The sequence below is a fragment of the Nicotiana sylvestris genome, chromosome 4 (genome assembly GCF_000393655.2).
Source record: "Nicotiana sylvestris chromosome 4, ASM39365v2, whole genome shotgun sequence".
NCBI classification, from domain to species: Eukaryota; Viridiplantae; Streptophyta; class Magnoliopsida; order Solanales; family Solanaceae; genus Nicotiana; species Nicotiana sylvestris.
The window spans coordinates 81,256,013-81,271,549 of record NC_091060.1 but is presented as its reverse complement, the minus strand read 5'-3'; the positions used below and the strand labels follow the sequence as shown (position 1 = coordinate 81,271,549).

General features: G+C 37.3%; 1 protein-coding gene across 1 annotated transcript; it reads right to left on the bottom strand.

Moving 5' to 3' along the window:
- Positions 1–3,560: 3,560 nt before the first annotated feature.
- On the bottom strand, positions 3,561–14,073 carry LOC104221389 (transcription factor SRM1). Its single transcript, XM_009772454.2, has 2 exons — positions 13,407–14,073; positions 3,561–4,375 (listed from the first exon to the last, which is right to left on the bottom strand). The coding sequence occupies exons 1-2, from the start codon at positions 13,778–13,780 to the stop codon at positions 3,901–3,903; spliced, it is 849 nt and encodes a 282-aa protein (XP_009770756.1). The 5' UTR covers positions 13,781–14,073; the 3' UTR covers positions 3,561–3,900.
- Between the last annotated feature and the right edge of the window lie 1,464 nt (positions 14,074–15,537).

Here is a 15,537-nt window from a genome sequence, read left to right as displayed (position 1 = left end):
CCCATCCGAGATCCTGTCCAAGTGGCGAGACAGTGGACAACAACATGGTTTGCTCCCAACCCCGCATTCACAAAACCCAAAAAGTCAAAAAATAACACTCAGGGAACGATGAAGGCGGACGTGGTATGAAAGTGGGTTGACCCGAGAACGCAATAAGGATTCCATGATTATATATAGGGAGGGAACCTTCCTAGACTGGGGGGCTTCTTCTCTTTCCCTTCCCTCTCCTTTGTAATCTTCTAAGCAAAAAGAAGACAAAGCAATCTCCAAAAAATATGTAAAATGGTTACCTCTACCGATTAATGATAGGGGATATGAAAAGCATCAATAAGATTGATCGTCCCTATTTTTTCTTGTACATTATATTCTGATTTGCTTATAGATATGGAGTTTATTACGTTTGACTAAGATTTACCTCTTCATCTTCTTCAATTGATTTAATCAAAAAGATTTCGATATCTTTTGGGTCAAACAGGTACCTCTTTTTGGCCAAGAAATCCACTTATCTTTTTTCTCTTTTTTTTTGGACCTCCCCCCTTTATTCTTATCATTTTCATTCAGTTAAAATTATATTTTATCAAGAGGCCATAAATTCACTCTACTGAATTTTATGTACCGGTGCATCCTTTCTTAATTCCTTTATTTTTCTATTTATTTTATTGTAAGAAACGGGTCATGCAATACACAATTAAAGAGGACCACATTCATTTATGTATTTACTTTTAAGCCACTATTTAAAATGTCTTTAGGTTTTAGCCATTGCTTTAATAAACTTTAACAGCCCGGATGAAAATACGTTTCTGCTCATGTCCTTAACTTTTGAACTTAACTTCAGGACTACATGTCCTTAACTTTTGAACTTGTAACTGTAAGTTCAGGATCAAGTATCCTTAACTTTTGCGCTTGTTAGTCTAAGTTCAGGACCTATTATCCTTAACTTTTGGGCTTCTTAGCCTAAGTTCAGGTACTATTGTCCTTAACTTTTGAGCTTGTTAGTCTAAGTTCAGGACCTATTACCCTTAACTTTTGAACTTGTAACTGTAAGTTCAGGACCTATTGTCCTTAACTTTTGGGTTTCTTAGCCTAAGTTCAGGACCTATTGTCCTTAACTTTTGGGCTTCTTAGCCTAAATTCAGGACCTATTGTCCTTAACTTTTGAGCTTGTTAGTCTATGTTCAGGACTTCAGGACCAAGTGTCCTTAGCTCTTGAACTTGTAATTCTAAGTTCAGGACCAAGTGTCCTTAACTTTTGAACTTGGAACTCGAAGTTGAGGACCAAGTGTCCTTAACTTTTGAACTTGTAACTGTAAGTTCAGGATCCATAACGTAGCAGAAAACCAAACGTTATTTGTATTTTTTCACAATAAAAATAAAAATAATAATAATTGCAATTTATATATAAGATTGATGTCAAATTACACAACAGAAAGCTAATAACAAAAAGAAACAACTAAAAAAAATAATAGACTACAGAACCTTCATTTTCTCTTTCATGAAATATCTTCTAAAAGGCATTCATGGTGTTTTTTTCGAGACACAAACACATGAATTAAAAGACTTTATACAGAAGGAACTAATAAGTTATAATGCATTTAAGGATGTAAACTTAGAATAGCTTGGCTGAAGGGCGAGTTTAAGATCAGAGACATAGTCATGTGTTACTGAGAGAAAAAATGCACATAAAAGATTAAGAGAGAAGCACACATAGCCAGCCACTTCTATACAGAGAGAAGCGAGGGTTTGGGAAGAAAAGAAATGGAAGAAAGGGTAAAAATGTCTTTTCAAAATAATTTTAATAGAGTAGTGGCTATTTTTGCTCAACATTAGAATTGGTGGATAAAAAATAAACACCACCTTATTTAGTGGCTACCACACGCCATTTGCTTTATGTGAATCATTATAACTCTTCTTTTCATTTTCTCTTACTATAAATGAATGAAAATAACAGCGGCGTGGGGGATCATGCAGCCTCTATATCTTGCTCGTTGCTTTCCCTTAAAAGGCTCAAATAGGCTGAACGACACATTCTTTTCCGTTATAATATCACTTTGTATGTGTGAGCCTTGAACACCACTATATATGTACACCTACTCACCAAATAAAGATCTAGCATTTCATGGTACATCTTCATTTAGTATGTTTATGTTTTGAACCCAAGATACCATGGTCGTTAGCAGGAGTCGCAAACGAGCGGGTCAGGTTGGATATGGTTTGGGTTGAAAATGGGTAATGAAAAACGGATAAACTATCTGACCCGACCCATAATTAATACAAATAGAAAACGGGTTAACCGGCGGATAATATGGATAACCATATTATCCATGACTTCTTGAATATGATCACTTTTGGGAGAATTCCTAGTCTCCCAAACTTGGGGAATCCTCAATTTGAGGCTTCACAAATGTAAAAAGTTAAACCCATTAATTATCTATTGGTTATCCATTTTCTAAATGGATAATATGATTCTTATCCATATTTGACCCATTTTAAAAAGTTAATCATCCAACACATTTTTTAGTGGATAATATAGGTGGTTAACTGTTTTGTTTTAACCATTTTGCAACCCCTAGTCGTTAGTATGAGTAAAAAATTGGTGTAATTCTGCTTTGTCTGTATTCTTTTTTGGACAATGTATGAGGTGTATTTTTTTGAAAGTTATTGTGTTTCTGTTGGTCATTCAATCATCTCTGATGAGTAGCAATAGAAAAAGGTTGGGGCTCATGACTTGAGTGTCTATGGCTATGGGCCTATGGCCGAAGGATTTTCATTTCCTGCCTACAGGCTGCAAGTATTGCTTTTGAAATCTGGAAAATTATTGCTCGGCTATAATGTTACAATGTTTGAATTCACAGGCTGAAAGTATTACTTTTGATGATCTCGAAGATTACTTCTCTGTTGGCTCTATTGTAACAATATCTTATCTAGTATGCGCAAAATTAAAATTACATAATTGAAAGAACATATATTTTTATTTATTTTGTAACTAGAAATTATAGGTAAGAGAATTTGATGAGTATTCTGAATTATGTATGCCGCAAGTGTACAAAATATATTGTAAAATATAAATATAAATATATATATATATATATATATATATATATATATATATATATATATATATATCATTCAAAAAATTCTATGGAAGGAATTAATTCCTTCTCTTATATAATGTCTTATTGAATGAGAACGATATCGTAAAGAAAATGCAACAACAAATGATGGAGAAAGGCATATCGCCATTAGGGGTGAAAAAATAGGGGTTCGAGAAATTAAGAAGATGAGAATGGTGTTGCTCACTTATTTGCTTAAAACAAAAATATAGATGATATTCTTATGTGACTTTTGGTTTAGTATCTGAAAACTTAAGCTTTATAAAAGGCCTTTGGTTGAAGTTACTTAAGCTTTATAAAAGGCCTTTGGTTGAAGTTATAATTTGTTCTGTTTCGATTATCTTTTTAAAGGAACAAAAATAGATATACTAAATTAAAAGAGGCCTTTTTTGCACGGATAAATTTACTAGTTTATACAATAAACGAAGAGTCGTATATATGGAAGCATGCTGAAAACGACGATAAGTTCTCTCATACGATATGGCAAAGTATAACATGAAATGGGACTTCCCAACAAGGGACATATCAACAGTTCACTAAAAGTTTCCCCATAGAAGAGCTCACCCTTACTTTCAGTTACCTCTTCATGAGAAAGAAGATCACTAACCTATATCTAGGTAGCCTAAATCACACACATAGATGCATGGAGTCTTGCCTAATGCTTTATTGTTCTTCTATAACATAAATTGACAAAATAATATTACTGCTAAGTGAGAAGATTGCATTACGACTTAGAAAGCACAAGCCTCTACCGTCTTACTTTGTACAATTTCATAACTAAACACTTGTATTACCTATGCATTGTATGTGGCATTGGATACGTCATTGGAGCACCAGGAACAACTGCCCCAGGATGTGGAGGCCGGACACCATATGCCATATGTGTTGATGGTGGAAGATTCACTGGCGTGCCAACTGCAGAAACAAAGGGTCCTCCTATTGGTTGTCCAATGCTTGTTGCTCCATATATACCAACGCCAGGAGGAGCAGCTGATGCAGGTGTTGGTTGTTTGCTAGAACTTCCTGCAGCAGAACCATTTGATTGGCCAGTAATCGGACCTTGAGGCACTGAAACTTCTCCAGTGTTAACACTGGTAATGTCATGTATGCTTGACCGTCTCCTGTCCCTATTCATAGAATTTAAACGTATGAAGTATTTTTGAGCATGACTGGCCACTTGTGTAGGAGTACGCGTCACAACAAAATTTCGTGAAATACTTCGCCAATCACCTTTCCCGTATTTGTCCAAACCAAGAAGGAACAATCTGTTTTCAGAACCATGAAGATAAAGGCAATTATGAGATCAATTGCTACTTCTGCTTCAAACACAAGAGTTAGCTTCAACAGACACAAATAGCACAGCAGTAAAAAAAGACAAGAAAGAAAACATAGCCTTTCAGATTAATGCACCACTTTTCAACTTTGTCATAGAGCACATTGCACACAAGAAAGCTCACCAAGCATCGCATGAAAGAATGTATTTTTCAGGTAAACTAGGAAAGGATATAGATTGACATAAAAATTGAAATTTTGTTCAGTGGTTCTCAAAAAGCAAAAATATCATTGAGAATATATATTTTCACTTCCAGTCAAGAACTCCCATGTCTAGAAGATGAAAGTGGCAGAATGAGGATGTTGAGATGGATGTGCGGGCACACCAGGCTGGATAAGATTAGGAATCAAGTTATTTAAGACAAGGTGGGAGTGGCTCCGGTGAAGGACAAGATGTGGGAAGCGAGACTTAGATGGTTCGAGCATGTGAAGAGAAGAGGTGTCGATGCCCCAGTAAAAAGGTGTGAGAGGTTGGTCGTCAAGGGCCTAAGGAGAGGTAGGGGTAGATCGAAGAAGTATTGGGGAGAGGTGATTAGGCAATACATGGTGATGCTCCAGCTCACAGAGAACATGACCCTTTATAGGAAGATGTGAAGGTCGAGAATTAGAATAGAAGGTTAGATAGCCGAGCGTCTTCTTCATACCAGCAGTTCTAGTGCACTATTTAGTGCTAGTCTTGTATTCTTGTTCTCAGATTCCTGTTATTATCGGTTGATTCTTGCACTTCGGTTTTCTGATTGCCTTGCTGGTAACGCTGCTTATTGTTATTTCCTGCTTTTACCTTTCTTGAGCCTTTTATCCATTTTACTTTTGTATTTTTTCTGACGTCTACCAGAAATAACTTTTCTACTTTCTCAAGGTAGGGGTAAAGGACTGCGTACACATTACCTTCCCCAAACCCCACATGTGGGATTTTGCTGTATGTGTTGTTTTGTTTGTTTGTTTTCCAGAATTCTTTTCGATTAGTTCTATCAAATACACTTCTCGTCCTGTTATTGCATAGATCTATCCAGTACAACTTTTTCATGTTATTCCAGATAACAAGGCAAAAACAAAGGAAGATGAAGACTGAGATCAAAGTTAAAAAAATATAAAGCCAGATTAATAGGTCAACATACTTATAGGTTGGAGTTCAGTTGCGAGAGTAATAAACTAACCCTGGCCGAGCTGGAACAACTGCACCAAACTTAGCAATTGATTGATTAGAATATATTTCATTTTCAAACTGGTTTGGCTCCGGTCAATTCAGTTCAATTATCTTCTTAAAGCAACCCTAACCTAATAATCTGGATCAAATAAGTCATATTAGTTGAGAGAAAAGAGGCTAAACCTAATGATCACATCATACTTGATCCTTGCAACCAACGATTCTGAATTTTCTGATTGCACAAACAAGATCAAGTTTCAGGCAGTTAAGAGTCAGGAATCGGACTAAAAAGAGACCTGACAAAGTATTGGCTTGATAAACTGGAACTATCTCCCAGAGGAGATACAATCGTATACTATAATATCTTTTGAAATAGGAACAATTTTGTGGATTGCAACTACATAATACAATATAAGCTCAGACCACTGAGAAAACAAACGCCACTTATGTATCACATTACCAACAGGAACATCAAAATAACAGATAATCTACTTAAGTAGGCAAAATCATCTCTCGTTAATCTAAGTAGGCAAAATCATCTCTCGTCTTTGAGAACCAAGTCTATACATTATATAATAACTAGTGGTAATATGATCATAAAAAATACTTACTCTCTTCTGCATAGATACTAATGTTAGTGCAGGTGGCTAGAACAACAACAACAACAATAAAATCACTGTAATTCCACAAGTGTGGTCTGGGAGGGTAGTGTGTGCGCAGACCTTACCCTTACCTTTAAGAAGGTAGAGAGGTTGTTTCCGGTAGACCCTCGGCTTAGGAATGGTAAAAGGAAGGGCAACAACAAGTACACCAATCAGAAAACCGAAGCAAAGATACAAAACAAACACTAGGTACTGCAATCAGAAAGCCGAAACGAAAGCAACAAATAATAACAGAAGTCAAGGAATACGAGAATACTCAAATGACACTAAGTCAAGTACTAAAGTTACTGTTACAGACACGGACAGGCTCGGCTACCTAACCTTTTACCTTTATTCTCAACCTCCATACCTTCCTATCCATGGTCATGCCCTCAGTAAGCTGGAGCAAAGTCATATCTTGCCTAATCACCTCTCCCCAATACTTTTCGGCCTGCCTCTACCTCTCTTTGGGCCCTCTAGGGCCAACCTCGCACACATCTTCATCGGTGCATCTATGCCTCCTCTTCACATGCCCGAACCATCTAAATCTCGCCTCCCGCATCTTGTCCTCCATAGGGGCCACACCAACATTATCCCGAATAACTTCATTTCTAATTTTATCTAATCAGGCATGCCCGCACATCCATCTTAACATCCTTGTTTCAGTCACCTTCATCTTTTGGATGTGGGAGTTTTTGACTGGCCAACACTTCGCCCCATACAACATAGTGGGTCTGACCACTGCTCTATAGAACTTATCTTTTAAGTTTTGGTGGCACATTCTTATCACACAAAACACCGGAAGTGAGCCTCCATTTCATCCATTCCGCCGCAATACGATATGTAGCATCCTCGTCGATCTCTCCATTCCCTTGTATAACTGACCCAAGGTATTTAAAATTTTCTCCTAGGGATGACTTGAGAATCAAGTCTCACGTCTTCGTCCACTGCTTAAGTCGCACGGCTGAACTTGCACTCCGAGTACTCTATCTTGGTCCTGCTCAACATGAAACCTTTAGACTCCAGGGTCTTCCTCCAAACCTCTAACCTCTCATTAACACTGCCTCGCGTCTCGTCAATCAGTACAATGTCATATGCAAATAATATGCACCACGGCACCTCCTCTTGAATGTGGTGCGTTAATGCATCGATCCCCAAGGCAAATAGAAATGGGCTGAGGGCTGACCCCTGGTGCAACCCCATCATAACTAGGAAGTGTTCCGAGTCCCTTCCCACTGTCCTCACTCGAGTCCTAGCTCCATCATACATGTCCTTAATAGCCCTAATGTATGCAACAAGAATACCTCTAGCCTCCAAACATTTTCACATAACCTCCCTTGGCACTTTATCGTAAGCTTCTCTAAGTTGATGAACATCATATGTAAATCTCTCTCTCTTCCTATACTGATCTATCAGCCTCCTAACAAGATGAATAGCTTTCGTAGTCGAACTTCTCGGCATAAATCCGAACTGGTTTTCAGAAATAGTCACAATCCTCATCAACCTTAGCTTTACCACCCTCTCCTAAACTTTCATAGTGTGGCTTAGTAACTTGATTTCCCGGTAGTTGTTGCAACTTTGGATATCACCCTTATTCTTATACAACGGGGCCATCGTACTCCATCTCCATTCTTCGGGCATAGTGCAGGTGGCTTGAATTGGGAATATTTATGGAGTGCAAAGACAATAGAGTGTTTTCTATTTCTGTCTTAGATGAAAATCTATATCTATTAAACAAATAAACAGATAATTAAGCACTTTATATAGTGGAACACCACAAATGTTTCTTACAAGCTAGACATACATTTTACAAGGTTCTTTGAACAATTTCTATGTTAAAATGGTCATCAGTGGCGAAATAATTAGTTGCAGGAATATGTTTGAACTTTTTCCTGTTGGTGATTGAAGAAACACGTTAGATCCCTTATTCACAAAGGTTCTCTCTATAAACTACTTTTCTACATCACTACAATAACCCAAAGGATAACAAGGCCACCACTACCTCCTCCTGAGTTGATGACAGCTTAATCAACTCACCTAGTTGCCCATGAAAGCCATACCAAGTCATATGTCCATACTCCAATGTTTTTTCTCCGGAAACAAAGAAAGTCTGCTCTCCCTTCATGGACCAAAACTTAGATTCGACCCCCCTATATTGCAACTAATTCTTTTTAACTAACATTTATCTTTGGTGATTGTTATCCTTATTGTTTTTACCCTTCCATCTTTTCCCATCTCTGTGGTTAATATGAAATTCAAATGTTTCTAATTCTCTCATCCACTTCTTGTTGTTACACGGGCTTTCAATGATATTATTGCTTTCTCCCTTTTGTTCTTTCAATTTGTTGGAATAGTAGCAGAGCTTCACCTCGAAACATGGGAATTGAGCCCCCAGTCGTCTGCTTAGCATCGTTACGTTTTCTTCATCTAATAATATGATACCTTTGCTTTACATTTGGTGAAGATGGATTACACTATTCGCTTGCATTTTCCTATTCTTAGATTTCTGTTATCACTTGTTGTTTCTTTCGCTTCGGTTTTCTGATTGCACTACTTGGTGTTAGTCTTATATTTTAGCTTCGGTTTTCTAATTGGTTTGCTTGTTGTTGCTGCTTTCTTTTATCTTTCCTGAGCCGAGGGTCTACCGGAAACGGCCTCTCTGGCTTCTTAAAGACAGGAGTAAGTTTTGTGTACACACTACCCTCCCCAGACCCCACATGTGGGATTATACAGGGTTTGTTGTTGTTGTTGGCATTATACCATTCTTCCTCCATCCAAGGCAAGAGGTATTCTTTAGGGATGTGTTCTAAGGAATCATCACCTCATTCCAAAACAGTCACCTCTTGTATGGCTGCAATCTCTAAAATGTTAGTCGGAACCAACTTCAGTTCTTTCTCCTTTGTCAAATCATTTGGGCGGGCCTCTTTAGAAAAGGCTACATTATAAACTACTTGTAACTTCGAGAAATCGAGCTTCTTAACCATTTTTTCAAAGGCCTCAATGTCTACACCTACTAGATTCAGGAACAAAAGAATAGCCAAAGTGGGCCGTAGTTTCATTAAAAAGCATATCGAGTTACCCCAATATATGCACTTTGCTCGCCAACTGTTTTTTCCATTCAACGAGATCTGAACTGGACTAGACAAAGACGGTCTAGCGGTGTGCAATTGGATTTGGGTCTCGTCCTCTTTTACCGGATACATTGCACCCCTTGAATCCTCCACGTCATCCTTTGAAAATTTGTCGAGCGATTTAAATTTTGAACCATGTAAAGATCGAACATGTGTCTCCTAACCCACATAACAAAAGAGCTCTCATTTCATACTATCAAATTCCTAGCTCTCTAATTTTCCAATCACCTTGACATCTTCTGCAACCCAAGCACACATAGGGAGTAGATTCTACCTTATACCATCCCAATTTCCAATTTCAGACAAGCATAAATGTGGTTGTCCCTCCATTTCACACAAATTTGATCCGACCTGAGATATTTCACACGAATTCAATCCTACCTGAAATGACATTATTTGGTGCATTGCTTAATTTAATAAAATCACCGCAAAAATCATTGATTGCTCGATAAACCTTTTTCGACCAAAGATGTAATTATAGCCCTAGAAGCCTAATCCAAGTGTACTCAGGTTTCACATCTTCTCTGGGGCATCCAATGACCGATAACCACCAATGTAGCATGAGTATTCCCCGTCTAAAATACCACTTTCCTACCAATCCTCAGTTTCCTCTCTTGATGGAAACTCAAATTCAGACATGTGTCGTTCGTGTTAGAGATTTGGATGTGTCAAATTTTTTCATGCTTCTGCCCTTCTATTTTTAAGTCAAAATTTTCATTACTGAACACAAGTCAAGTGTCAAAGGTATGTACAAGTTGTGTATTTAACTACAATACACCATGGTATTCTATCTTTATACCAAAAATATAAATACACGAAAAAGATCTACAGTACTTTCTACATCATTCTCACTATTTTGAGACAATCTTATATTTCTTACATTCCATAAGCATCAAAGAAAAAGGGTTGTTTGGCCCACTTCTTGATTTTCGAGCATTCTGGAATTTTGTTACCTCGGCTCAAAAGAAGCCACCCAAGGAATTACTAAGGAAATTCCTTCTTGTATTCAAGGACTCCTCCTCTATCAATAAACTTCTTTTTTTCCCATAAAGTTCTATCAGGAAACATCTCTATTTTGCAGCAATTCCTCTTCACCTTCACCTTTGTAATGGTTTACTGGATCCATCTTGATGCAATGCTGTCAAATGAAGAGAACTAGCGCCTACTAAATAAAGGAAAGTGATGAAACTCCCATTGTTAGATTTATTTTCCCAATTGCTAAAGTCTGGAGCACAAAATATTAATCCATCTAGCATGACTTTTTCCATCTCCAACATATCTCTCCACAGCCCCCTTTAAGCCAGGTGAAAGTTCTGACATACCTGCTATAGCATGTGTGGACAAAGTCATAACTTCCCAATGAAGTTCTTGTTTCTCTCATACATTTGTATCAGCGAGCCTTGTCGAAATACCTCTTGCCTAAATATCTCAATCAGCTTTTATGAGTTTCCAGCAACAAAAGATGTTCTCTTTTCCTTCATCTTCAAAGTGTACTGGTTCTATTCAATCACGTTTCATGTCGCCATACACTAGGCTTAAGTCATTGAACAATTAATATGAAACTCATTGTACTTGTCACCAGAAATTGGTCGAAGTTCTGTCTAAACAGGGGTTTAAAGAGAAGTCATACATTATATTTCATCTCTCTTGATAAAGGATGAGAATTTTTAGAAGGTTCAAATTTTTATTTGTATTCATCAAGAAAGAAATTAGAAGGTACTATGACTAGATTATTCGCTGCTAGAGGTTGGGGGGTTGAGCAGACACAAAATGCGGAGTTCTGCAGGACTTAGGCAAGAGATAGAGCAATACTTCTGATACATGGGATACGCTATAAAACATGGACAAGTACAATAAATGCTTTAAAGATGGACAAAAAGCAGCAACTGAGAACACTCAAGTGAGACACACAGATTAATTAAATTATGAATAACTTAAACCAATTAGAACTGGAGAGCAAGAAAAGAGTAAGGTGGTGTTTGCGCCAAAAATTTAAAACACTTGGTTTGCAAAAAAATATCAACTTTTGCGGAAGCTTCTTTTCAACCAAATGCCAAGAAATAAAAACTTTGCTGTTTCTGGAAAAGCTGAAGAACTTTTCTTTCTTGATGTTTTGGTTGAACAGCAGTTATTGCAAAAATTGAATTATTTTTGTTGAAATTCTTTTTCAAATATCTGAAGCAAACGCCACCAATCTCTTTCCTACATGCACTTAAGAGGATAAGTAATTCCCGTACAAGCTCACTTCAATGGCACATGTTAGCCAATGCAATTACAATAGTGTCGCTCATTTGGGAGGTTTAGAAGCAAAGGAACAGATAGAAGGACAGATCACAAGGTTGTATCCTTTTCTTTTTGATATGGCAAACACCCCTTCCGAGGAGTCAATAGGCCCTCTACCGCTTTGCTTCATTGGTTACTCGAACCCTTTGATCTCAAAGTTGTGGGAGTGTGGAAGGTTACTATTAATATCTTGAGACTACATATCCTAATAGAACTAGTTTGAGCTATGAGTCCTCCATTAGTATGCATTGACGAAGAAATAAAGGGGCTGTTTTTCAGGGTTTTCCTAGAATTCTGCAAAGATTAGGAGTATTTCATCCGCTCATGATCAGCTTACTGTTCGTCAATAATAGGATCATTAGGCTGACCAGATTTTGACAAAATCATTTTGCATACAAAGTAGAAAATCACTGAGGAAGCACTCAAGCACATCTGTCTTCCTGGCTAAACGACGAGAGCCACAATAAATAGGCCCTTTTAAGATAATTTCACCTTCAATATAGTTTTACTCATAGATACCCATCATATCTTAATTCACTCATTTAACCGGTAAATACATGATTACACTGGCTTCAGATAAACTTTGCTGTAAGCCACTAACTGTACACTCCACATGAACTTATCTCACAAAATTTGTCAGTGCTGCCCTATTCTCTCTTATTTAAAGTCAACCAAGTGGCATCCACATTTCTCTTTAGCATAAATAAACATGCTAAATGGGACACCTGCATTCAACATTATTTCATGCTTCTTATGGAAAACGTAGCTTCACAAACAATAAATTAGAAAATATTACCAAAGCAAGTGAGGAATGAAAGTCAATATACTCTCTGTGCTTTGATCTTACCTGACACAAGAACCAGAGACCTACTTAGAATAGGCTTTTTTTCTGTTATCTAATACTCTTCCAATATTTGATATTTGATATTTTATATTTGATGACCAAGAAATCCATCTGGGGTTAACCCTTAAGACCAACCCATTATTTGATATTTTACACCATATCTGATAAACATTCTGTCATCTACAATTGTCTGACAGTAAATTACTTCTAAAAATCAACAAAGCATACGCTCAAGCCAAAAGGTGTTCATTTTTTCATATTCTATGTACGAGGGGAAGCAACTCAACCCAGCTAGAGAAAATTTAGTGAAAAAGGTATCAGAACATTCCGCCTTGCCAAGGAAAATAAGCTTGAATTGCCATGATAATTCAGATGATATTATATTGGTTCAAATAAAAAAGATATTCATTTATAACTACTACCATCAATTCTTCCAACTGTTGTGGAGGTTGTGAGTTAACTCCATTCAGAATTTCAGCAACAAATTCATGAAGATATTTTGTACAGTAAGCTTAAGAGAAAAACAACAGATCTGTTTGGTGCAATACAGTTACTTATGGTCAGCAGCCACGTTCAGATGCCAAAACAGAAACAGTGAGGACCTTCGCTCACGCTTGCCAAAGAAGATGTCAGAAGCATTTGCAAAGAAAGATATACACTGAATATTTCCGGTGCAAATTGATCAACCTTGAGCTCGGGATTAAAGTGAAAGAGTTCCAGTGTAGCGTTTTAATCACAGAAGTGGAAGCATCTTGTAATCATTTATATGGATATACTTGAATAAACATAAGGTAACACAGGGATAATATGTAATAGTGGATAACATTAATGGCTATGTAAACTTTGAAGATATGTAAGCTTGAATTTTTTATGTAGAGAGTAGAAAAGACTTGTACATATAAAGAAATGGCTACACACCTATGTTCATCCTCTGTCCATGCAATACCTTTGCGACGCTCCTGATCCGCCCTGGTAGACTTACCTCCATGATTTGATTCACCATTTGAATTCCCACTCTTCTTTCCTATTCCTTCATCAGCACCATGGCTTGTAGAACTGTCGGAAGAAGAGTTATAACAAGGTAAAGGAACACAGCCAGACTCGATCCTGCTAACATCATCTAGTAAGAGGTCGTAGTGATGCTTAACCTCTTTTAAGGTTTTCCCAGGAACATCAGACGCAATTTTCTCCCACCTATCCGGAGAATCCTCAGGATAAGTTGCCAAGGCATTCTCAAATGCTTTATCCTGCTCTCTACTCCATATGGAGCTACTTGACTCATCTATTGTCATCTACCCTTGTTAGTTGAGCTTATACGCAGAAAAGAAACAGACACAACTGAATCTGAACAAGTTCTCAACAGTCCCCCAAAAAAGCTTGAACAATTAGAGCTTTGCGGAAATTGGGATCTGAATTATTGCCTCAGCAAGATATACAATACACCAATTTGAGTATCAGAAGAGAGATATAGAGCAGGCCAATGAGCTCAATGAGAACAGAAACAAAGGGAGTCCAAAAATAGCCAAACAAACTGAAAAGCAGAGAGATGCTAATGGATGCAAATGGTGGTTTCCTTCACCAAATCAAGAATTGGACACTTGTGGATTGCTGACCATAGTGATGAAGAAACGAGGGACCCTAGTTTAGTTAGAACATGAGAAATATCTGAAAGTCATAAAAGCAAAAGATGCAATATAGTAGAGAAAATAGACAACTTTAATTACTGACGGTGATTCCAATTCCATGGTAATTAGGACTAATTTACCATGAAAAGTGACTACCATGATTAATCCAAACATACCCAAGAAAGACCCAGAAGACCATATTTGGATAGCAACAGTATTCCAATTGCCACTTATTAATCCCTGCGATGACCCAACGGCCAAAATTCCCTTCTTGATAACAACAGCACTGGTCCACAACTAAAAGCATTTCGAGTAGAGACCCAACATTTACAGTAAAACACTGCGGCTTCCTTTTTCATTTGTTCTCCTCAATACAGCCACAGATAGTAAAATTACGAAAAAGTTTTAAAAAAAAAAGTCCTTTTTAACCAATAAATGCAAAGCAGTAAGTAATATGAAATCACAAAATTCAGTTCCCTGCCAACATGGTTTTTCCAGCACCCTGATTAGACAAACACTTTGAAAGCGACTAAATTGACTGAGCAATCCACCATTTATTATGAAAACTTTACCTTTTTACATTAGATAATAATATGTATTCACCGTCACACCCTGCTATTAAGGGTCATGTGTTCAATAAGCTCCAGCTGCGCCATATCCCGCTTAATCACTTTCTACCAAGACTTCTTTGACCTACCTCTACCATTTCTCATACCTGTATTGGATAAACTTGGTTAATGACAGCTGGGGGAATGACGGAGTGACACGTCGAAATAAAGATATGTGGGATGTGAGTCAGCAAACAACTGACATCGGATGCAAGCGTGCAATCAGTGCTGAACAAGTTCCAAAGACAGAGCAGTTGGTAAGAAGAGTCAAAGCATTGTCTTCGGGTATATTCAATAGGCAATCATTACAAAGAATATCTCCATTTATAGCCAAATATTATACACCCATCAATAAAGTTTTTGTTCTCATTCAAGAGGAGCTTGATTTGAGGATCTTGTCTCCCTGAATATGGCTATAAATCGAATGATTAACATCCATTGTAGACACGAGAAATCTCTACACACAAAAAGCTACAATCTATTGTCATATTACGCTCAATTCTAATACTTGGACATTGCATTCACTCTTGTCATCAGAAAAGGCTAAGCTCTTAGTTAGGCTTGTTATCTTCTTTAATTTCATTTGACAATCTTACTTTGTTCTCATTTACTTAATATTTTGGGTCAAATCAATTCGTTTGTCTATAAACCACGCTATAAATTCAACTATAATATTTTACAGGTAAATAGTTTGGCACCCACCGTGGGGTATAGACATCTGTGTAGTTGCTTTGATCCATTCGTTTGTTACTAGCAAGTCTTGACTCTTTACTTAGCAAAAATCAGATATGGCAGCTAATGATGCCAACAACGCTT